The following is a 23,765-nucleotide window of genomic DNA, read 5'->3' on the forward strand; positions in this document are numbered from 1 at the left end:
ACAAAATCATCTAGATTTATATGTAGCCTTATAACTGTTACAAATAAAAATGCATAAAACTTTAAAGATTTTAAAAATACGTAACATTCGCCTAAACAATTAGATGCTATGAGCTTAAAAATACCTAACCTATCGTTAGGTATAACATCTTAAACACATCATTCCCACGTGCATCGGTTATTTGCACATATTACAATATTAATCGCATGATCATCAGCAACTGTAACTATGTGAATATTCTCACTAAAACTCATTGGAATGCTAAACCCTCTTCTAAACGTCCGGGCACTGTGGAAATAGTGCAACAAGCAATCTCTATGTGCAGCAGATGGTAATTACTCAAGCGTTTAACACTTGTTACTTACACCACACATATGCACACTGAAATACCTTAGAAAACTAACCATTCTTCTGAACTTCCAAACACTGTGGAAGTAATGCAACTAGCATTCCGTATGTGTAACGGAGGTTGAAATACCCAAGCGTCTAACACTCGTTACCTGAATCACACATAACAAACCTGTGTGTTAAGGTAAAATCTAACTCACCTAAACTACAGTACTAGAAACCTGAATCAATAGCTCTTAACTGTGGCAAGTTTTACAACCAAATTTGCGTTCACACGTAAATCCAAACTGCCGGTAGCTGCTTCAGCTTCCTGCAATCTGATAACTATAACGGATACGGATTAGATACTACTATTTCAACTTAATGTAAATACATACTGCCGATTGCTGCTTCAACTTCCTACAATCGGATAACTGTAACGAAAACAGAACCAATACTGCTAATTTAAACTTAGCATAGGCAATCGCTTAGCTATTAGATGGGCATATCTGAAGTGGGCGCTTCACATTTTCCAGCTACAGTAATAAAGAATTTAAGTATTATTGTACTAGCAGTGTTCGGAATCTAGCTAGGTGTCACACTAGCTTAATATGCACTGAACTTATAGGCAAAAATTCAGTCGGAATAAACATCCATACCCAGATGAAAACATTGCTGTTGTATTACACATTAAGATTAGTAGTGTTATTAAAAATATTGTTATTACTACTACAACAAGGGAAAGCATGTTTATTATAGTGTCACTTATGTTCGAAGTACCTAATGGGGTGCTGCTCTAGTAGTGGAGGCGCATAATGTCCATGCTTAATACTCTTTTCTGTATTTAGTAATGGATCATTTATACAAAAAATGGGAAGGGCAATAACCTAATCTAAAATGTGAAGTACAAACAAGGGGTATCTGCGACTCTTATTACTAAAGATGTAGATATGTATATATATCTCTTTACAATACTGGTTGTCATATGGCGTATATAAATAGGTAGAGATCTATATGACTACTGGTAAATGTTTGAAGATGTCACTACATTGAACCTGATGGAACAAATAGGGCAAGACAGGATGTATCCAATAACATAAGAAGCTTTCAATGAAGTGTCAGGGAATTGACCAAGTGCAAAATGAAGTATGAAATAACATGGAATGTGGGCTAGTGGAAGATGGCAACAGGTGACCATCAAAAGGATAGAAGGATGGGGTAAAACGAGTTAGTGAGGGAACGGGCTAGGTATAGAAAGGGGGGGGGGAGGTGGAGGGGGGGCAAGGTGGAGGGGAAGAAAAAGATGGGAATGGCAAGGAATAGTGAATGATCCTACATCAGGTGAAATCAGAACCTATACTTCTACTATCAATCAAACCTATACTTAAAGGTAAACCTCTTCGCTGAATGTAGCTCTCCAGCTGTATCCTAACATTCGTCCAAATATACTCAGCCCATGAGCTCACTTGTTTCCCTAGCTTCTGATTTCACCTGATGTAGGATCATCCACTATTCCTTGCCATTCCCATCTTTTTCTTCCCCTCCACCTTGCCCCCCCTCCACCCCCCCCTTTCTATACCTAGCCCGTTCCCTCACTAACTCATTTTACCCCATCCTTCTATCCTTTTGATGGTCACCTGTTACCATCTTCCACTAGCCCACATTCCATGTTATTTCATACTTAATTTTTCACTTGGTCAATTCCCTGACACTTCATTGAAAGCTTCTTATGTTATTGGATACATCCTGTCTTGCCCTATTTGTTCCGTCAGGTTCAATGTAGTGACATCTTCAAACATTTACCAGTAGTCATATAGATCTCTACCTATTTATATACGCCATATGACAACCAGTATTGTAAAGAGATATATAAACATATCTACATCTTTAGTAATAAGAGTCGCAGATACCCCTTGTTTGCACTTCACATTTTAGATTAGGTTATTGCCCTTCCCATTTTTTGTATAAATGATCCATTACTAAATACAGAAAAGAGTATTAAGCATGGACATTATGCGCCTCCACTACTAGAGCAGCACCCCATTAGGTACTTCGAACATAAGTGACACTATAATAAACATGCTTTCCCTTGTTGTAGTAGTAATAACAATATTTTTAATAACACTACTAATCTTAATGTGTAATACAACAGCAATGTTTTCATCTGGGTATGGATGTTTATTCCGACTGAATTTTTGCCTATAAGTTCAGTGCATATTAAGCTAGTGTGACACCTAGCTAGATTCCGAACACTGCTAGTACAATAATACTTAAAATTCTTCATTACCGTAGCTGGAAAATGTGAAGCGCCCACTTCAGATATGCCCATCTAATAGCTGTATTGCCTATGCTAAGTTTAAATTAGCAGTATTGGTTCTGTTTTCGTTACAGTTATCCGATTGTAGGAAGTTGAAGCAGCAATCGGCAGTATGTATTTACATTAAGTTGAAATAGTAGTATCTAATCCGTATCCGTTATAGTTATCAGATTGCAGGAAGCTGAAGCAGCTACCAGCAGTTTGGATTTACGTGTGAACGCAAATTTGGTTGTAAAACTTGCCACAGTTAAGAGCTATTGATTCAGGTTTCTAGTACTGTAGTTTAGGTGAGTTAGATTTTACCTTAACACACAGGTTTGTTATGTGTGATTCAGGTAACGAGTGTTAGACGCTTGGGTATTTCAACCTCCGTTACACATACGGAATGCTAGTTGCATTACTTCCACAGTGTTTGGAAGTTCAGAAGAATGGTTAGTTTTCTAAGGTATTTCAGTGTGTATATGTGTGGTGTAAGTAACAAGTGTTAAACGCTTGAGTAATTACCATCTGCTGCACATAGAGATTGCTTGTTGCACTATTTCCACAGTGCCCAGACGTTTAGAAGAGGGTTTAGCGTTCCAATGAGTTTTAGTGAGAATATTCACATAGTTACAGTTGCTGATGATCATGCGATTAATATTGTAATATGTGCAAATAACCGATGCACGTAGGAATGATGTGTTTAAGATGTTATACCTAACGATAGGTTAGGTATTTTTAAGCTTATAGCATCTAATTGTTTAGGCGAATGTTACGTATTTTTAAAATCTTTAAAGTTTTATGCATTTTTATTTGTAACAGTTATAAGGCTACATATAAATCTAGATGATTTTGTATATAGCAGTTTTATTTGCTATTTTCCACCAAAAATACTATGCGCTTAAATGTTACAGTGTTTGTAAGTTTAGGAGAATGTTTATTTTTATTTTTAACAGATTTTAAACTGCACAGGATGTGACATCACACTGTTTATGTCACATCCTCTATATATGTATGTGAAAATTTTTTGAAAAATTGTATAACGGCCTGAAGAAGACCTTGTCAAAAGCGCTTGCTGGGTGTTAAATAAATCTTTTACTTTACCTTCACTTCGCTGAACGCTTGGATTATTTTGTTTGTGTGTTAACAAGTTATTGTTTGGTGGAGTTGACTGATGCAACTGGGAGTCCCTCAAAGTGCTGAATAGCAAGTTGTGACTTTTTGTAACTGACTCTTGAAGTGAAACAGCAGTTGATGTTGTGCCAGAGCAGGCAGTCGTTTTGAGCGTATACGGACATTGTTTGTAAGGTTTCTGCTTTTCCGTGCCACAGCTTTGACTTTTTGGACTTGGTTTTATATTAGTACTATGCTGTTATGTAAAAATCTTGTTTTCTAGTTGTAATATGTACTGTTACTTTAATTGTAGTGGAGCTTTTCTCCCCGGGTCTCTACTGAAAATGGACATGTGTCCAGCTAGACTAGCCCGGTCAACAAAGGTAAAATAAAATAAATAAATAAAAAGATTTCCTGGTGACCATTATTACATGATGATCAAAGGAGAGGGAGCTATCAGCCAAATTATCTAGGTGCCTTACTACATTTACATTTTGGTGTGTTTTCTAGAACACATGATGAGGGGATGGTTTGTCCAAAAGTAATGATACTACACTTTTTAGTATTTATTTTGAGATGATCTTTTGTACAGCAAGAGTTTACTTGGGAGAGTTTATTGTGGAATGGTTGGGAATCATAGGGTGATAACACCAACCCCAGTTTGCCACAGATTTAGTCTCTCTGCTTGGAGGTCTTAGAAATACATAACAAAAAGGAGTGGTTCCAGCACCAAGCCTTGAGATACATCACTGGTCACTTTTGTACTTTCTGATGAGGGTTCTACAACTGATTGTGCTCTGCCTTTTAATCAGTTTGCTGTCTATCTTACCACATATGTGTTGACTTTTAAAGCATTTAGCTTTTGCATGACACCAACTTGGGAAATGGAATCAAAGGCCTTAGCCAGGTCAATATGCACCTTGCGCTTTGCATGGCCACCACTTACATCCTCCTTAGCCCTTTAGAGAAATTTACTAGATTAAATTAACAGGTTCTGTCCTTCGTATAACCAACTGGTTGGTGTGTGTGTGTGTGTGTGTGTGTGTGTGTGTGTGTGTGTGTGTGTGTGTGTGTGTGTGTGTGTGTGTGTGTGTGTATCTTTATAAAACTACTCAGATTTAAGTGTTTTGGTTGATTAGATATCTAGTCAATCATATGGGGTATGTGAAATTCACAGAATGCAGAGTTGTGCAAATGCAATTTTGTTCAATGTATGAAAGGGCAAATGCATGATGTATTTGTCTGGGTATGCATTATGTTCTTGGGGTAGTGAGAAGGGTGAGAATACTTATTTGTTGGGCAGATAGAGGGGTGTGATTATTTTTCTGCTGTAATGCCAGCAATGTCCATACTGAATTACTACCAGTTCTGAGTTAATGCCCTTACTGAGGTAATGCCAGTAATTGGCTTATCATTTGTTGTTAGTAAGAGTAGTGTTTTAGGTAGTATCTGGTGGGTAGCTTTTATAGTGGCTTATACCTGTTTTTGGGAAATATGATGGATTGTGGAAGGCAGGAGGTTATGTTCATCTGGGGGAAATGTGTGAAATGTGGGAATGTGGGGGAGGGTAAAGCTCCCTCCAAAAACAGTTTTATTTATTTTTATTTATTTATTTAATTAACATTTGTTAACCGGGAAAGTCCGACTTGGAACAAAGCCAATTTTCAGTGGAGGCCCGGGGAGAAAAGCTCCAGATGCATGTCTTTGTAAGTGAACAACATATTGGATTGTATTTCTAAATATGCATTGTTTTGTTTTGTATAGATATTGTTCTTGTAATTGCTTGGTGACTTGTAGCTTCCTGAATGATGAGGTCAGGTAAAAGTGCTTTTGATTTATTTTGTTTGCTTATTTTGGGTTTGATCTTTCTGGTATTCATTGAAAGCTGATATACTTATGCATAAATGCACACATAGAGGGGGACATACACGTATATATCCATCTATATATATATATATATATATATATATATATATATATATATATATATATATATATATACATATATATATATATATATATATATATATATATATGTGTGTGTGTGTGTGTACATAAAGATATAGACACACACACACACACACACATAAACACACACATGCACACACGCATGCACGCACACACACACACACACACACACACACACACACACACACACACACACACACACACACACACACACACACACACACACACACACACACACTAATATTGGGTATCTCTGTTGTACCATTAGATGAATGGAACAATTCTGCATCATTTAGGTGAATGGAACAGTATTGCATAAAGATATGCTGAGCTTTCTTGCATATTTGTTGCACAAAATGATGAACATTTTGTAAGTATTTTTCTTGATTTATTATTAATAAAAACTGGTATTTCTTTAATGTGTAAGATGTTTATCTTAGATGATTATCTTCTACTGTTGATATTTTATTGGATGATGTTTAATTGTCTCATTAGTGAGGGTTTCTTAAAAAACAAAGTTTCTGTTTGTGTTTTAGAGTGAACACAAAAAATAAATAAATAATTTTTCAGCCTGCTCAGATCTTACTACAGTTCTCCAAACGTACACCCCACAACATTCCTTATGATTAAATGATAAACAGTTCCTTATCAAATATGAACAAAAAAAAAAAAAAAAAGAAGAAAAACAAATCTGCAGGAAATTTCCAACACTCAAGTAGCAAAACCTGAAACTCACTCCTTATGACAATAAGGTCATAACCCAACTTTTGCATATTCAAAATTTCTTTAAAAACATTGCTAACTAATTCCTGGGTCTGTCCATGATCTTGAAACAGGTTAGTCCCTTCCTATCACCCCTTCTCTCTCTTTTACCACACCTTCATCTTCTAACCATACTATAACTCCACTTTCTTTTAACAATCCTCTCCCCTTCACTTTCCCCAGTTATAATATTTTTTTTTAATTTTTCTGACCTACTACCTCTGTCCTCTAACTTACTACAACTTTTTGTTCCACTACTGAGAATCTTTGTCACTTTCTGTGCTACCAAGTATGCATCCTTCAAATACTCTTTTCTAATTTATAAGTTTCTCCTTCTCTACTAACTTCAAACACATACCTTCTCTTCTCTTTTATACACATATTCCTCATTTTATTAACCAAGTTTCTCATCTCAGACACTCTTAGTCAACTTATTTAATAATCCTTTTTCTAAACTAACCATTTCTCTGCTGAAGCTGTGGCATCAGAGAATTTTAAGAGCTTTTATTATTTTGTTATATTAAATTAGTTTCCCTGTTTTTTGGTTGTTAGTTTTGTGGTTTGTAACCATCTCTCTCTCTTTATCTCTTTAAATTGATGTTTTTTAACCTTCCATTCCGCTATCTCTCTCTTCACCTCTTGCAATGTTAAACAAATTAAGCTTGGTTCTCTCACTAGACAATCTGAGTATTTCTTAGGTTACTCTGTAGTATATTGTATTATACTTGCATAGATAACTTTTACAGCTCTGTTTTATAATCTGTTGTATAAATGACAATCCATACCAAATTGTTTTTGCTTTCATGTAATACAATGGAACTTTTCTCCCCAGGCCTCCACTGAAAATGGGTTACTCTCCAGTCAGATTTTCCCAGAAAACCAAAATCAGTCAATCAATAAAAAAATAATAACTAAGAATAAGGTTTTAGTAGTGCTATACTGGAACTGTAATACTATATTGGTTTTGTTTGCCTTTTCGGCTTTTTCCGGTTAGGGGTCCCCACAGTGGAGCTCCGGCCCGCTAATGATTGGCAGTAGATTTTTTATGGTGCCGAGTTGCCAGCCTGATGACCAATCTTCAGCATAGGCATGCCCATTCACACATGTCTTTCGGAGGCCAATCGACCGCGGGGAGGACATGCAGACTCCACACAGAAGGCACTCCAGCCGTGAATCGAACAGGAGAACCTCTTTCTGTGAGGCAACAACACTAACGCTGTACCACCGCAGCTTCCTGTAATATACTCATAAATGTATAGATGTATGGCAGTTAATTCATTTCAGTATTTTTGAAAGGGATCACTCTCCTATACTCCTTGACATAAGCCTTCACCCCCTCTCTCCACAAATTAAATATATTAAGAGAATGATTGCATTACTTTGTGCTTAGGGGGAATAAATGGGGGAAAAATTGCTTCACTCACATCTAACATCCACATGGGAATGTTCCTGCTCCTACCCCTCATAGCCTATTCCCCACTTCCTACAGCCATCTATCTCATATATTCCAGACAACTTCATATTTGCATCTAACAAACAACTTCATATTTGCATCTAGCAAATTCTAAGCCTACTGCAATTAACTTATTATCCTGTAATCCTACTATTTAATCTTAAGAAACTGTATATTTACTAGAGCAATGTTCTCCTTCTACTAAATGTAACAGAAAAAAAAAAATTTTTGTAACTTCAGTAATTTTTGTTTTGTCTTAGAACCAGAAATAGTTAAATTGTAAATTGCTGTAATCTTTGTGTTGGAGCTTTTCTCCCCAGGACTCCACTGAAAATGGGTTCTTTTGGCCCAATGGACTATCCTGGTTAACCAACTGCAAATAAATAAATAAAAATAAAATAAATAGTAGAAAATATGTACTGATTATTTTAGATATGACCTCAGAGTTAGTCTCTTTAGTTAATGGAGATCATGTGGAGGGGCTACAGTCAAAAACATCAGGAGTGCAAGGCGTACAGCTCTGAGTAAAATCTAATAATTCCGAGAGTTTAGTTTTTCTAAAACTTCCTATTTAAATTAAGGCAGTATTCACAGTCTGGGGCTTTGCATATTTGTAGGGGAAATCCACAAAGAGCAGTGCTACGTGGATATGAAAATCCCAAAATGTGATCATACATATGAAGATGCTAAGGAGCTGCTTTAAACACCTTCCCAAAAGAAAAGCATAGCACGTTTAATGCATAAGCAATAGGAGTTACAATGCTGTTAAGGGGCTTTACACATATGCATAAGAGTTTGATTCATAGATGTGAATCTATAATGAGCTCATCTGCATACAAAGTTTATAAATAGTCCTGAACTAATGCAGTAAGCAGTAATTTTCAGGGAAAATATGGATATGTGAGGAGAGATTAGTTTGTGGTTCTGCATACCTGGTCATTTTTACTGAAGGGATAACTTGGGTAAATGTTTCATTTAGATGCTTGTACATACCTAGCATTTTACTGAAGGGGGTCACTTCAGTAAATGTTTCATTCTGATGCTTGTGTATGCCTTGACATTTCACTGAAGAGGTCAGTTGTGGAAATGATTAAATTTAGTGCTTGTGTATACCTGAACATATTAATGAAGGGGTTGCTTAGGTGAATGCTTCATTTTAGTGCTTGTGCATAAATGGACATATTACTGAAGGGGTCACTCGGGGAATGTTTCATTTGGTACTTGTGCATACTAGGAAATGTTATTGGGGGAAGAATTCATTTGTGTGTCATGTAAGTGATTGTGCATACTGTACATAGACTGCTGAAGTGATCACTGGGTAAAATAATTTATTGTGTTATTTTATTGCTTGTTCATAGTGAAGACAAGCTTGTGGATTACCACTCCAACATCAGAAGCGAAGCACCGCATTTAACAAGGGATGTGTGTACTGCGCAGATATCGGATTGTGAACTGCAAAACCACCTTATTAGCATGCTATTCTTTACAGCATTTCTCATTTGCATCTCATTATTTTTAAAGCCATTTGCATCAGCTTAAATGACCTCTATGAATCTTGCCTTTGCTATGCTCATTTGTAAGCATCAAGAATACCCATATAGCATTTGCACAGGCAACTATGAATACCAACCTATATGCTCGGTGTTGCTGACTCATAACTGAGTTGTTTTCAAAGGTAAAAATTTGCTGTTTCTTTTTCATTGTTTGCACACTTTATCAAATGTTTGATATAGATCATTGAAAGTTTTATAAAAACGGTTATTAAAGGTAACAGACATTCTAAATCAATAAAACAGAATGTCAGCAATGCCCTGCCCCTTCATTATTAGAATACACTTTTTTTCTTTCTGCAGCATTGTGTTCAGACCAAACTCTGTTCATTTCATGTACAACACAAAGGGAACCAGCTGTGCAGATACAGGTACAGGAGTAAGTTGGTTTTATATTACTATGACACTGATGTAGTCCTGTTTTCCTAAATAAGCATGTTTTCTGCCAAAAAAAACATTAGTCTAACATAAAAATAAAAGTTTCTTACAGATCTCAGGAACTTCATGCCCAAGTGCAATGGACATTGTAAGAGCTGATGCCTTGTGAAGAGTCTGAACTGCATTCTCCTGTCGGCTAAACAATGAGAAACAAAAATATTAATTCATAATCAAAGCACGTAAACTGCATACTACATACGAACTGTCACTCACTAAAATGTAATCTTGTTTACCTCAGCAGCATTCATCTGTGAACAAAATATAGTCATATTATTGCTGTTGACTCCACATTTTGTAACACTTAACAGCATTCAGAAGTTACTGAGGGTTAGGTTTGTGCATGGACCAGCAGATAAAATGTGATGCTGTTACTGCAGGAAGTCATATTCTTCTTTAACTCATCACAGATAAGTAAGTGAAGCTCTGTACTGTCAACTAGCACATCATCCATTATAAGCTACACACATACATTACAATTAATCAAAAAAGTACAAAAGCCTTTAACCATGCAGTTGTGGTCCCTGAATGAAATACAGAAGCAGATTCCAAAAGACTTGCTGTCAGTTTAAGTGTCTTAATCTGGTATAGTACAATGGAATAAGTCACACACACCAAGAGCAAGTCAAACTGGTCCCAGTGTAAGCCCACTGTATAGATAGGTCTTACATTGGAGCAAGTCACTAACGCAGAGAGCAAGTCTTTTGAAACTGGGACATGCTTACACCAAAGATATTCACATACAATAAGAACAAGTCTTTTGGAATCTGTCCATAGTGATATTCATAAGCACAGTAAGCACAGGCTATTGCCAGCCTAAAGTAGCCTTCAAGTGTGTACATGCTGCCTCTTTATCAGTTAACTACTAGTACTGTCCTTAAATACCCTTTAACTGAGCAGGTGGAGTCCTTGTATCCAAGGGAGCCCGCAGGATTTTTTGCAGGGGGGTGCAAACCCAAGCCCCGCCCACACAACCCACCCCCTCTGCTGCCACGCCCACTCAGCCCCACCCCCACCCCTGCCCACGCAGCCATTCCAGTGTCCCAATACTTGGCTATTTTTCCCCATTTGTCATAGACACTGTTCAAATCTCCCAGTGTGCATACTGTTTTATGCTTTACTTCTACAATGATTACAGAAATTTGGATTTCATTTACAACTTTTATTTCAAATTTTATAGCACAAACACTGATAGACATTTACTAAACCTAAACAAAGCAATAGTCTTACAATGAAAAGAGACTTAGCATTAAAACTTCTCTACCTTTGAAACCCACACTCACCGAAACAGCATTGAAACCCGCATTCAAAGAAAATGCATCTGGCCAGTGGCAGGGTAAGTTTACCTTTGGGCTGTTTTCAAATCATAGACTCCTTGCACACATTTCTAGAACCATGCAAAATTATTTGATTCACCTTCCTGACTGTATTAATTATACTATATAATAATTGAATTATATCCCTTGTATAATACAGCACCACTTGCTAGAGTGTGTTTTAAATTTATAGTTCTGAACATTTTTCCTTTAAGCAATGAAACAAATCATATGAACCAATAATGACAACCTGCCCAATTCAGAACATTTCAACCATAAAGGGCCACTCTACTCAAACTTCTGTCATACAATCCACCAATATCAATCAATATGCAGAATCTTTGCAGAAGTAAAACTCATCTGAATAATTCCACATTAAAGAGATCTGAAACTAGTGAAGAGGTTGTTGCTAGAAAATAACTTTATATTCAGTGTTTCATCTACAAATTCACTGCCTGCTGCCCTTGAAAAATAAATTGCCTATGTTATATTAAAAAAATGGTAAGCTCTTAATATTGCAATAGGGAATGACTGACAAACCAACACGTTCATAGGCATCTCATACAAAGGAGGGCACACATAGTGAAGAACTCCTATTTCCCCCTTAAAATGCATCAAATACTCAGCAACTGAAAGGGCATGCAATACTAGCACTTCATCTGCTTGGTGTGGGAGTAGCATCCACAGCCTTCTGCACCAAAGGCAATTATGGTACTAACACTGCTTTCAAATTCTACAGCGCAAACAGTGACTACCATTAGCTAAACAAAACAATTAATTGCACTTAGTACGAGCAACAGTAAATTTCTCTTCCCTTGAAACTCATTCCTAATGCCTTACTCTCACATCCTATATTTTTGCTGTCATAACACTATTCAATGTTCTTTAATCACTCTGTAAATGTGGGTATTAGTTCCTTCAATAATTTAATCTCCAGTTACTAATAAATCATTTCTTACCCAACTAATTTTTCACCTATTATTCAGTACTGTTTGATATTCCAATTCTATAAAAGCATAATCTTCATTACAGTTAGTCTTATCAACCTCACAATTTTTACCACCTACATCACTTGCTTGTAAGGATACAATTCTCTCTAGTTGCCCTTTGAATCCTCAATCTGCTGAGAATCCTGAATTACAAGTGTGTCATCTGTAGCATCAAGTTTGATATAGGTCAAGTGAGCTATACTAGTAGAGGGTACTTCCTTTCCTTAATGTGTGCTACTTGCACTTTGCTAAACATGATTTATCGTCAGCCTAGTCATTAAAATACATAAGAGTTTGCCAAGTTGTGCCAACTGCACAAGTAAAACCATCCTCAGCAAGTCCAAATTTATTGCCAACAGTAGTAAGCAAACCCGTCTTCTTACATGTGGAACACAAGTCTCCAAAGTTATAATGTACTGTACCTTAATATACACAAAGCATTTAGTACATTGGACAAGATATGTAATACTTCAGCAGATCAATCAATGATACACATTTAATGGATGCATTTTCAGTGACAAAACAATTAAAAGCAAAGAATTATAAATCAAAAATGTATAAATCAATAGCAGAATTCACAGACTTTTTAACAACTAGGAAATGTAAGTCAAATTGTATGAAGGAATCACAATATAGAATTTAATATAAAATAAAGTGCACTGAACTAACCTTTTATTCTGACTTACAGCACCAGTTTTGCATGTGACACTGCTAAACATCTATAACTACTTGAGCTCGCAAACACTTGCGGTCATGGCTCAAGTTAAACATCACTTTGGCATAAGGTACGGAGTGTCATACCTACAATCTGTATCAAGTTATAACTAGCTAGGCCCTTTATAAGCAGAAACACTCTAGCTCTTCAATCTGTCCCTTTCTTCCAACAAATAGTTAAAGAATCAGAGGTAAAAAAATAAAATATATCACATAAAGGATACTCCTACCAAGCAGTTAAACAGAAAACCACAAAACATTGAATGGCTAAAGATACAGTCTGCTCATCATGCAACCATTCTTATCTTTTTTGTTTTAAACTCCATGGACATAGCAAAGTACAACACTCAATTAACACATACTTCTAACTATTAAGAATGACAAAACATCTACATATACATTTCATATTTCTCTCTTTCTACAAAAAAACACACTCAAATACATTAAAGATGTAACACTGACAATGAAGAACAAAGTTTTTTGCCTTTAATTTTATATTGCATCCTCACTAGTTTTGTTTGCACTCAGTTTTATCCTGTTATGGTTTCTATATTTATTTCCTTCCACCAAAGTAAGTAATTAACATCTCACCTTATCATCTCAGTACACATCTTTAAGACCTCAGACTTAGCTAATGCATCATATTCCCATTCAGTCTTCAGTGTAGTATATCTTCAAGACTGTGCAAAGGAAATGTCTAAGAATTTCTAGATGCTATGAGTTTCTTCCAGAACTGTGCCAAAGAACAGGATCTCTCAAGAACCATACTCAGATTAGCATTCCCCTCTAGAACTGTACTGCAGCAAAAGACGCTACTTCACAGGGATAGCTGAGCACTGATCTTTAGTGTCCCCCATGTGTACAACTACTTTGTGTCATGAATTTCAACAGACTTTCAGCAGAGTAAAAATTCAAGAAACCAGTCCAGTGAGAGTGCATCTTCCACTGTATTATCTGCTTCTCTATATGATGCACAAGAGCTAAAAGCCTTTCTCTAGCACATGATCAACTACATCTTTCAGACATACTAAGACTTCTCAGTTTTAAAGATCTTATTTTGCTAGTCTCATTGCAAACCCATTTCATTAACCCGTACTACCACACCTCAATGCAATGCTTCTTTTTATACAATGGCTTCACAGATTCTGTACTCTGTTGCCATACTAAAGGGTTTACAGATCTCCTTTTACAGTATTAGTTTTCCTGAAACATTGGATACTCTTTCATATTCACTATAATAGTTCTATATGGCTGCACTTATAACTACATTGCATAGCAAAGGCCATTACAGTACTCATAACTACATTATATTTTAATGGCCACTACAGTATGCATAACTACACTATCCTACACTGTAGTGATTAATATAACACAGAGACACATGTTTTTAAACAGCCAGACAAGTAATAATTACATCATGGCAGGATGGAAAAAAATCATAGCAAATCAATGTTCCATTTACTCAGCACAAATTTAATCACAAAGTAAACTACATTCCTAAATTCATATAATGTTAGCCCTTAAAAAAGTTGCAATGAAGTTATTTTAAACTTAAAAGACTTTAGTCTACATCTCAAGAAATTCACGTTTCTGGTGTGACTGATCAATCTGGAAAGGATATGTGCAACTTTCACAAAGTCGATTGCTTTTTTTATCATTTTAAAAAATAAGTATTTTTCAATGTCATTGCTGTCACCAGGGAAACTAACAACCTATGATCGACAATTCAAAAAGTGGCTCTGAGGAAAGCAACTATAAAGCACGCAAACTTCTAAGCATACAGGATTTTGAACTAGTAGAATCTATACACAAAAGCTACATCAAAAGCTACATCACTGAGGAAATTTACTCTGGCAGTTAATTAATCTGCGTTGTATAGAAATACACTCTATCCTTCTGGTGTTAGCTTTGACCAAGGTAAAAACTTGAGCCTACCCAGACTTCTTAAGAAGACTTTAAGCTAGTGTCCACATTTCAGTGTTCAAACTACTGCCGGCACAAGGAAAAGGGAAGTGGCTTGCCTAGGCCAATTAACAATGTTAAAGCAGATAACATCGCTCACCTCTCTGTGGCGAGAAGCTATGAAGGAAGGTCTCTAAGTGCCACAGCTGGAAAACTCATTGCTCCTACCTTTGTGGAATCCTTCTCTGCTCCTGAAATGGCTTGCTTGCTCTGATTCTAATGGCAATACCCTCTTTCTGGACACAACACAACATCTCTGCTTGCGCCCATCTGAAATTCAAATTCCGCGCGCGAATGCGGAAGATGAAGACGTAAACAATCAATCGCCACAGTCAGTAACATTCTCATAGGGCTCTTATACCCCAAATCACCAAACAATGTTTCTTATCAGGGCAAACTCTACATTAACATTTAAAGAGTGGATTCTCAATTCCGATGCCAGTGTGACCCCTGATCAGTTTGGTCTTGATAACACTGATGGTATTGCCACCAGGGAGAGTGTCAAAGGCAGCAGTTTCAGGGCCAAACTTGCTGTCAGCAAGAAAATGGGACCTGAAAGGAACCTGTTGAAGAAAGTCTAGGACCACTAACAGAAATATCTGGAAGCTAACTCACTAGACTCACCTTGATGCTAGCAGGGGAGGAAGCCTGAGACCACATGCATAATGCATACATACAGGCACACATACCCACCATACCTCTCAATGTCTTAACACAAGAAATCTGGACAAAGCCGGTTGTGATGTTGGAGACAAAGGCCCAAAACTACGGACACATTTAGAAAATTGCTAGAAAAACAGGATTTGTGTTAGAATGCATTTTCTGAATGATATGAAGTCTGAAACTGAAATGCATGTCATTATTTAATAACTTTAATCCTTAGTTCAACTCAGTGATTTGTCAAAAAACAAACACAACATTTTATGAGGAACAGACCAAAAATATAAGGCTAAAATCTGGACATTCTGTGAAAATCTGTACAGTTGAGAGTTATGACACATACAACCCCCTACTTCCTTGGAAAGTGGACAGAACAACAACTTTTGTATTAGTATACATTTTCTGAAGGATATGAAGTCTAAAGCTCAAATGTCTGGTATTATTTTCTGACTTCAGTCCTCAATGATTTGCCAGTAAAACACAATTTTATGAAAAACAAATAAATGAAAATATGAGGCAAAAATCTGGATAATTGCGAGGAATGAACCCTCCCCCTACACACACTCCCACCTCCCTCTTACTTACAAAGACACACACACACGGCTGAATAAAGGTCCTTTCGGCTTGTTCAGTTCTCTTGAAATGTTATTTTGGTTCTGAAAGAAATCAGATTTGACGAGGGCAGAGGCATACAAATCACAAATTTGATCAGGTGGACAAGGATGAACTTAAGATGGCCACCTTGTAGTCAGAGAAATGGAGTCAATAGTGACTTGGAGGTAGATAATCTGTTCCCAAGATATACATCAGGGATCGCAACTGCCCTACCTACTGTAAGTGTTTCAGCTATTCTTCCTGTTTATAAGAACCTGCACCAGTGCCCTTCTGGGCTCTGGCATCTTACTTCATAGGCTCATAGTCATATACTAGGCTAACGACCACCAGGGGCTTTATAAGCCTAGCTGTGCAATCCAACCCAGTTGTGCCCCTATATAACATTATTAGGAGGGGTATGCTAGTTACTAAGTTTCTCCATTTCCCGTTCATTGGTCAAGGTTAGACTTAAATAGGATTAGGGATGAGCTCTGCATCACATGGATGGGGATCATTTCCTGCATCCTTGTGGCCTGTTAGAACAAACTGGTAACAGCTGTAAATTACATGTTGTAGTGGCTTCTTTATAATTATCTAATTTTGTCTCTATGACTACTGCTAATTGCACTGCCTAGCCTTGAACTCTTTAGTCTCAGGGCCTAATAGCAATGATTTTGCCGGAGGGCTGACACAGTTCGAGATGGGGTCTGTCTCAGTGTACTGCTCCATGGATTCTCCTGTCCATTCCCATTCCCATTCCATGTGGTGGACAGACAGACAAGTATCCACCCACTGTCAGCTTCTGTAATTATCCTCCTACCTTGAAATGATGGTTTGCATAAACCTTTCTAGTTATTAGCTTTAAATATTAAAGAAATCTGAATACTAATTTAACAGGAAGAATGAATACCCCCTAAGCCCAGAAAAAAGTTCCATCTACAAAATGCTCTCAAAATTGTTCGAATGAGGTTGCATCACATCAAAAATACACTTTTTAAAAAGTATTCTCTTACTTATTTTTTGTATGTTACAAAGAAAATGCATGAAATTAACTTTCAAAATAAGGGGGAGGGAAAGCAGACAACCAAGTGATATGCCAAGCCAAGCAAGTCCAGCACTGAATTCATTATCATCAAATATTAAAATGCACTACAGTATTCATCAGAATTCCAGAAAATGCAGCACTGTATTTTTCATTATTATTATTATCAAATGCCTTAGGCTTAATGATATCTATCCAATCAACAAAATGAAATAAAATAAATGCCTAGGTTTAAAAAAAAACTGTCATGCTGCCTCACTGCTCATAGAAATAGATGGTTTTAGAGCGCGTGATTTGATACATTATACTATGGAAGCTGTTATAAAAATGTTCCAACTGTTATACCTCTGTCCTACCTTGTACCTAATTAGGGCAAATAGAAAGTAATGGTCAATTAAACCCCTTTGTACAGGCAGCAAGAGAAAAATAACCCATCAAATTGCACTTTAAAAAATAAACATTACCCCATGCCACTGTACTGCTGTTCACTTAACTTCAAAACAAGTTAGAAACTCAGGACAGGTATCAGTCAATTAGATTCTTATATATGATCAGTTCACACATTACTGTTAAATATAGTTAAAATATAGTAATGAAGAATTGCTGGCTAAAATGAAATCCATAAGCTAGCATATTTTTATCCACAATGGAGAACAAGTGTGTAACTTATGTCCCAACTTCAGCCAACTTGTGAATCACAGCAGAATCAAAGTTATATACACATGGGTAACGTTAGCTAAGATAATCAACCAGTAACTGTATTAATGGGAAACTACTCATCTCCAACACCACAAAAAGAGAAATAGAATTATCTTGGTGTATAAGTATGGATCACCTGGAATGTCATAGGTGATCCTTGGGGCAAAGCTTACAAATAAAAAGAATAAAAGTATCCCCATTAATTAAACACACTGAGCAGACCTAATATCTTCCCTACCTCTCCCCCAATGGCATACATGTCATATAATACATTCCTGTCAGAATCACATAATCAAAAAGGCACTTTAAACTATAAAGGATGCCAAAAACTTAAACTATGTAAGTATTCAATTTGTAGAAAATTTTGACTGATCTAAGCAGAAAATATACTACAGCTAAAAACCACGCAAATAAAAATAAACATTTTCAAACATTGTCCCTATTTCTGTCCAACTTACTCATACCTTCCCACTTCCAGTAGTGTTTTCTGAAGAAGTAAAAAAAAAATCTAACCATGTTTTTTAATCGCAGGGCTCATCTTCATTCGGGATCCCTTAAAAAATAAAGATTGCAGTGCCTTCTTTGGACCACTTCAGACTTCATCCTCATGTCTTGTACTCGCGCACATACACACACAACTTCCCATGAACGAACTGAACACTCGTTGACAATAAAGCCGCTCTGCTGTATTTAAAATTGCGCGGGCGACCGGACCGGAAGAACAGTGATGGTACATGCCGTTTTTACAGACGAAGGCCCTTAAAAAAAAAAAACTTTTTTTAAATTAAACTAAATTAAATGTGACAGCCCCAAAAGTGCTGCCCGCCTATGCCCCTCCTCCCAGCTACGCCACTGACACAGACAAAGGAGTCGAAAACAGTTTTTTTTTTTTTTTTAAGAAAATTAATTTCCCGCCGGCTATCCAGTTCCAAGGGGGTGCAAGTGCACCCCCTTGCACCTGCCTGCGGGTGTCCTTGCTTGTATCGGTAAGTCCAAGCACATCCCCCAGGTACTGTTTAACTGTGTACAGGCAGTCCTCATATATATATATATATATATATATATATATATATATATATATATATATATATATATATAAGTACAAGCATCTTGCAAATTATCCTTTAACTGTGTACATACAGTCCTTGTATCTGTAAGACTTGGTACTACCTGTAAGTAACATTGACTGCATACATGTAGTTGTTGTATCTGTAAGTACTAGTGCCTCCCCAAATTATCCTTTATCTACTAATTTAAATCCAATTATCTGTAAGCAATAGAACATGGAAGAAGTACCCTTTACCTGTCTACATGTAGCCCCTTTATCTGTAAGCAACAGCACATGCACAAAGTACCACTTCACTGTGTATATGCAGATCCTGCAACTATAAGTACTAGTACAGGCCCACAATACCCTTTAAGTACCTATGTATGTGTGTGAAATTCTTGTACCTATAAGTACTAGCATCTCCCATAGAACTCTTCAACTGTGCTCATAGTGTCCCTTCATCAGTAAGTACTATCACTGTCCTAAAATGCTCTTCTCTTTGTCTATGTGCAGTCCATGTATATGTAAGACTTAGTAACTCTCCCAAAGTACCTTTTAACTATATACATGGAGTTACAGTATCTGCAAGTATTAGCATCTCCCAAAGTACCCTTTAGTTGTGTACATGCAATGACAGTATCTGTAAGAACTAGTTTCTCCCAAATTAAGATTTAACTGTATACATTCAGTTCCTATAACTAAAAGTATTAACATCTCCATAAGTATCCTTTAACTGTGAATATTTAGCCCCAGTATCTGACATTATTAATATCTCACAAAGTACCCTTTAACTGTGTACATGTAGTTCCTGTATCTGTAAGTACTAGTATCTCCAAAAGTACTCTTTAATTATGAACATGCAGTCTCTGTAGCTAAGTATTAGCACTGACTTAAAATACCCTTTAACTTCTATATGTACAGTTCTTGTATCTGTAAGACCTAGCACCTCCCCAAACTATCATTAACTATGTACATGCAGTCCTTGTGTACCTAAGTACTAGCGTCCCAAAATACACTTTTGTATCTATAAATACTGGTATCTCACAAAGTACCATTATCTCCAAAAGTATTGCTTAACAGTGTACATGCAGTGCCTGCATATGTAAGTACTAGTTTCTCCCAAAGTACTCTTTAAATATGTACATGCATTCCTTGTATGTGTAATATAGTAACTCACAAAGTACTCTTTAACTGTGTACAAGAACTCCCTGTAGTTATAAGTGCTAGCATCCCTCAAACTACCCTTTAACTGTGGACATACAGTCAGTGTATTTTTAAGTACTGGTATATCTCTAACTACTGTTTAACTGTGTACATGCAGTCCCTGAATCTTTAGGTTTTGAATCGATAAACGCTACCATCTCCCAAAGTGCCCTTTAACTGTGTGCATGCATTATTTGTATGTGCAACTAATGTTATCTCACAAACTACCTTTTAGCTGTGCATTTGCAGTCCCTATATCTAATAGTACCAGTATCTCCCAAAGCACACTTAGATTATGTACATGCAGGCCCTGTATCTGTCAGTACTAGTATCTCTCAAAGTACTGTACAACTGCATACATGAGTCCTTGTATCTAAGTACTGGCATCTCCTAAACTACTATGTAACTGTGTACATGCAGTCCTTACTAATATCTCCCAAAGTACACTTCTGTATCTGTAAATACTGGTATCTCACAAACTATTCTTTAACTGTGTACATGCAGTCCCTTTATCAGTAAGTACCAATATCTCTAAAACTACCACTTCACAGTGTACATGCAGTGGTTATATCTGTAAGTACTAATTTCTCCCAAAGTACCCTTTAAATATGCACATGCATTCCTTGTATGTGTAACTATTAGTAGCTCACAAAGTACCCTTTAATTGTGTACAAGATGTTTCTGTAGTTATAAGTGCTAGCATCCCCAAAACTACCCTTTAACTGAGTACATACAGTCAATGTATTTTTAAACACTAGTATATCACTATCTACTCTTTAACTGTGCACATACAGTCTCTGTATCTGTATGCTTTGAATCAGTAAACACTACCATGTCCCAAAGTACCTTTTAACCATATACATGCATTCTTTGTATGTGCCACTAGTATTATCTCATAAAGTACGCTTTAATTGTGTACACGCAGTCCCTGTGTCTGTAATTACTAGTATCTCCCAAACTACCCTTTAAATGTGTATATGCAGTCCTTGTATCTAATAGTACTAGTATCTCCCAAAGTACCCTTTAATTATGTACATGCATCTTGTTCAGCTGCATACATGAGTCCTTGTATCTAAGTACTGGCATCTCCCAAACTATTATGCATCTGTGTACATGCAGACCTTGCATACTTAAGTACTAGCATCTCTTAAACTACACTTTTACTGTGTGCTTGCATTCCCTGTATCTGTAACTACTAGCATCTTCCAAAGTGCTGGGTATATCCAGTGCCTGTATCTGTAAGTGCTAGTATGACCCAAAGTACCCTTTAACAGTAAACATGCAGTTTTTGTATATGTAAGTCCTATCACCACAGCAAAGAAACCTTTAACTGTGCACATTCAGTGCAACTATCACCCAAAGTACCCTTTAACTCTGTACATATAGTACCTGTATCTGTAAGTAATAGTTCTGTCCTAAAATACCCTTTACTTCTGTATCTATCTGTATGTACTAGCACCTGCGCAAAGTGCCCTTTAACTATGTACATGCAGTCTTTGTATTTATGAGTACTAGCATCTCTCATAGCATCTTCTAACTGTGTACATGCAGACCTTGAATCTGTAACTTCTGGCATTTCCCAAAGTATTTTTAACTGTGCACATGCAGTCCCTGTATCTGTAATTGCTGGTATCTCCCATAGTACCCTTTAACTGTGTACATGCAATCCTTGTACCAGTAAGTAGTAGTATCTCCCAAAGTATCCTTAAACTGTGTATGTGCAGTCCCACTAAGTATACTTTATCTTTCAAAGTTTCCTTTAACTGTGTGCATGCAGTCCACATATTTGTAAGTACTAGTATCTCTAAAAGTACCCCTTAACTGCACATGCATAGCCTGTATGTATAAGTGCTACTATGCCCAAGTACCCCTTAACTGTGTATAAGTAGTCCCTGAATTTTTAAGTGCTAACATCTTCCAAAGTACTCTTCAAATGTGTACACAAAGTCCCTGTATCTGTCAGTACTAGTATCTCCCACAGTACCCTGAAACTGTGTACATGCAGTACTTGTATGTGTAAGTGTTACTATCCTCCAAGTGCCACATAACTGCACATGCAGTCCTTGCTCTATAAGAACTAGTATTTCTAAAAGTACCATTTAACTGTGTAGATGCAGTCCCTGGATCTGTATGTACTAGTATCTCCCAAACTACCCTTCAACTGTGTTCATATAGTTCTTCTATCTGCAAAGTTTTAGTAACTCCATAAATACCATTTAACTGTGTTTGTGCAGTCCTTGTATCTATGAGACCTAGCATCTTCCAAAGAATCAATTAACTGTGTACCTGCAGTCTCTCTATTTGTAAGTACTAACTTCTCCCAGATTAGCTTTTAACTGTGCACATGCAGTTTTTTATGAGTAAGTACTAGTATCTCACAAAAAAACAGTTTAGCTGTGTATATGTAGTCTCTATATTTGTAAGTAGTAGCATTTCTCGAAGTATCCTTTAACTGGGTACATGCAATGCCTGTAGCTGTAAACCTTGTATCGATAAACACTACCATCTCCCAAAGTACCCTTTAAGTGTGTACATATAGTCCATCTATCTGTAAGGGCTAGCATCCCTGAAGAATCCTTTAACTGTGTCCATGCAGCCCCTGTGTCTAAAATATTGTATCTCCCAATCTACCCTTTAACTGTGTACTTGCAGTCCTTCTATCTCTAACTCATATCACCTCCCTAAAGTACACTTTAACTCTGTAAGTGCAGTCCTTGCATCTAATGAGTGCTATTATTTACCAAAATACCTGTTAATGATGAAAATGCATTTCCTGCATCTGTAAGTGCTAACTTCTCCAAAGCACCCATTAACTGTGTATATGCAGTCCTTATATCTAGAAATACAAGTATCTCCTAAAGTACCCTTTAATTATGCACATGCAGGCCCTATATCTGATATCACTAGTATCTTTCAAAGTGCTGTTTAACTGTGTAAATGTAATCCCTTTATCTGTAAGTACTATCATCTCCCAAAGTAACTTTTTACTGTGTACCTGTAGTCCCTGTATTTGTAAATACTCACATCTTTCAAAGTGCTAGCAACATTCACTGCCTGTATCTGTAAGTATTAGCATGACCCAAAATACCTTTTAACTCAATACATGGAGTCCTTGTATAAGTAAGTACTACACTACCCCAAAGTAACCTTTAACTGTGTACCTGGAGTTCTGTATCTGTAACTATAACTATCTCCCAAAGTACCCTTTAACTGTGCACATGCAGTCCCTGTAACTATAAGGAATACTATCACCCAAAGTACCCTTTAACTATGTACATGTGGCCCCTGTATTTGTAAGTAATAGCTCTGTCCTAAAATACCCTTTACTTCTGTATGTGCAGTCCCTATTCTGTAAGTATTAGCACCTCCCTAAAGCTCCCTTTAACTATGTACATGCAGTCCTTTTGCCTTTGAGTACTAGCATCTCTTATAGTATCTTTTAACTTTTTACATGCAGACTGTATTTGTAGCTACTAGTATCTCCCAAAGTATTCTTTAACTGTGTACATGCAGTCCCTTTATCTGTAAGTACTGGTATCTCCCAAAGTATCCTTTAACTGTATACATGTAGTCCTTGAACCTATAAATACTAGTATTTCCCAAAGTACCCTTTAACTGTGTACACACAATCCAC

The 23,765-nt window shown here is 36.7% G+C and overlaps 1 protein-coding gene across 1 annotated transcript in view; it reads right to left on the minus strand.

Annotated features, from left to right (window-relative positions):
* Nucleotides 1-23,765, minus strand: part of HELZ2 (helicase with zinc finger 2) — a 1,911,095-nt gene that overhangs the window by 914,400 nt on the left and 972,930 nt on the right. Inside the window, exon 9 of the mRNA XM_044089861.1 lies at nucleotides 9,958-10,043. Within this exon, the coding sequence (XP_043945796.1) occupies nucleotides 9,958-10,043 (86 nt within the window). The remainder of the gene's footprint in view (nucleotides 1-9,957; nucleotides 10,044-23,765) is intronic.

The sequence above is a fragment of the Protopterus annectens genome, chromosome 12.part0 (assembly GCF_019279795.1).
Source record: "Protopterus annectens isolate FY-2018-M chromosome 12.part0, PAN1.0, whole genome shotgun sequence".
NCBI lineage: Eukaryota > Metazoa > Chordata > Ceratodontiformes > Protopteridae > Protopterus > Protopterus annectens.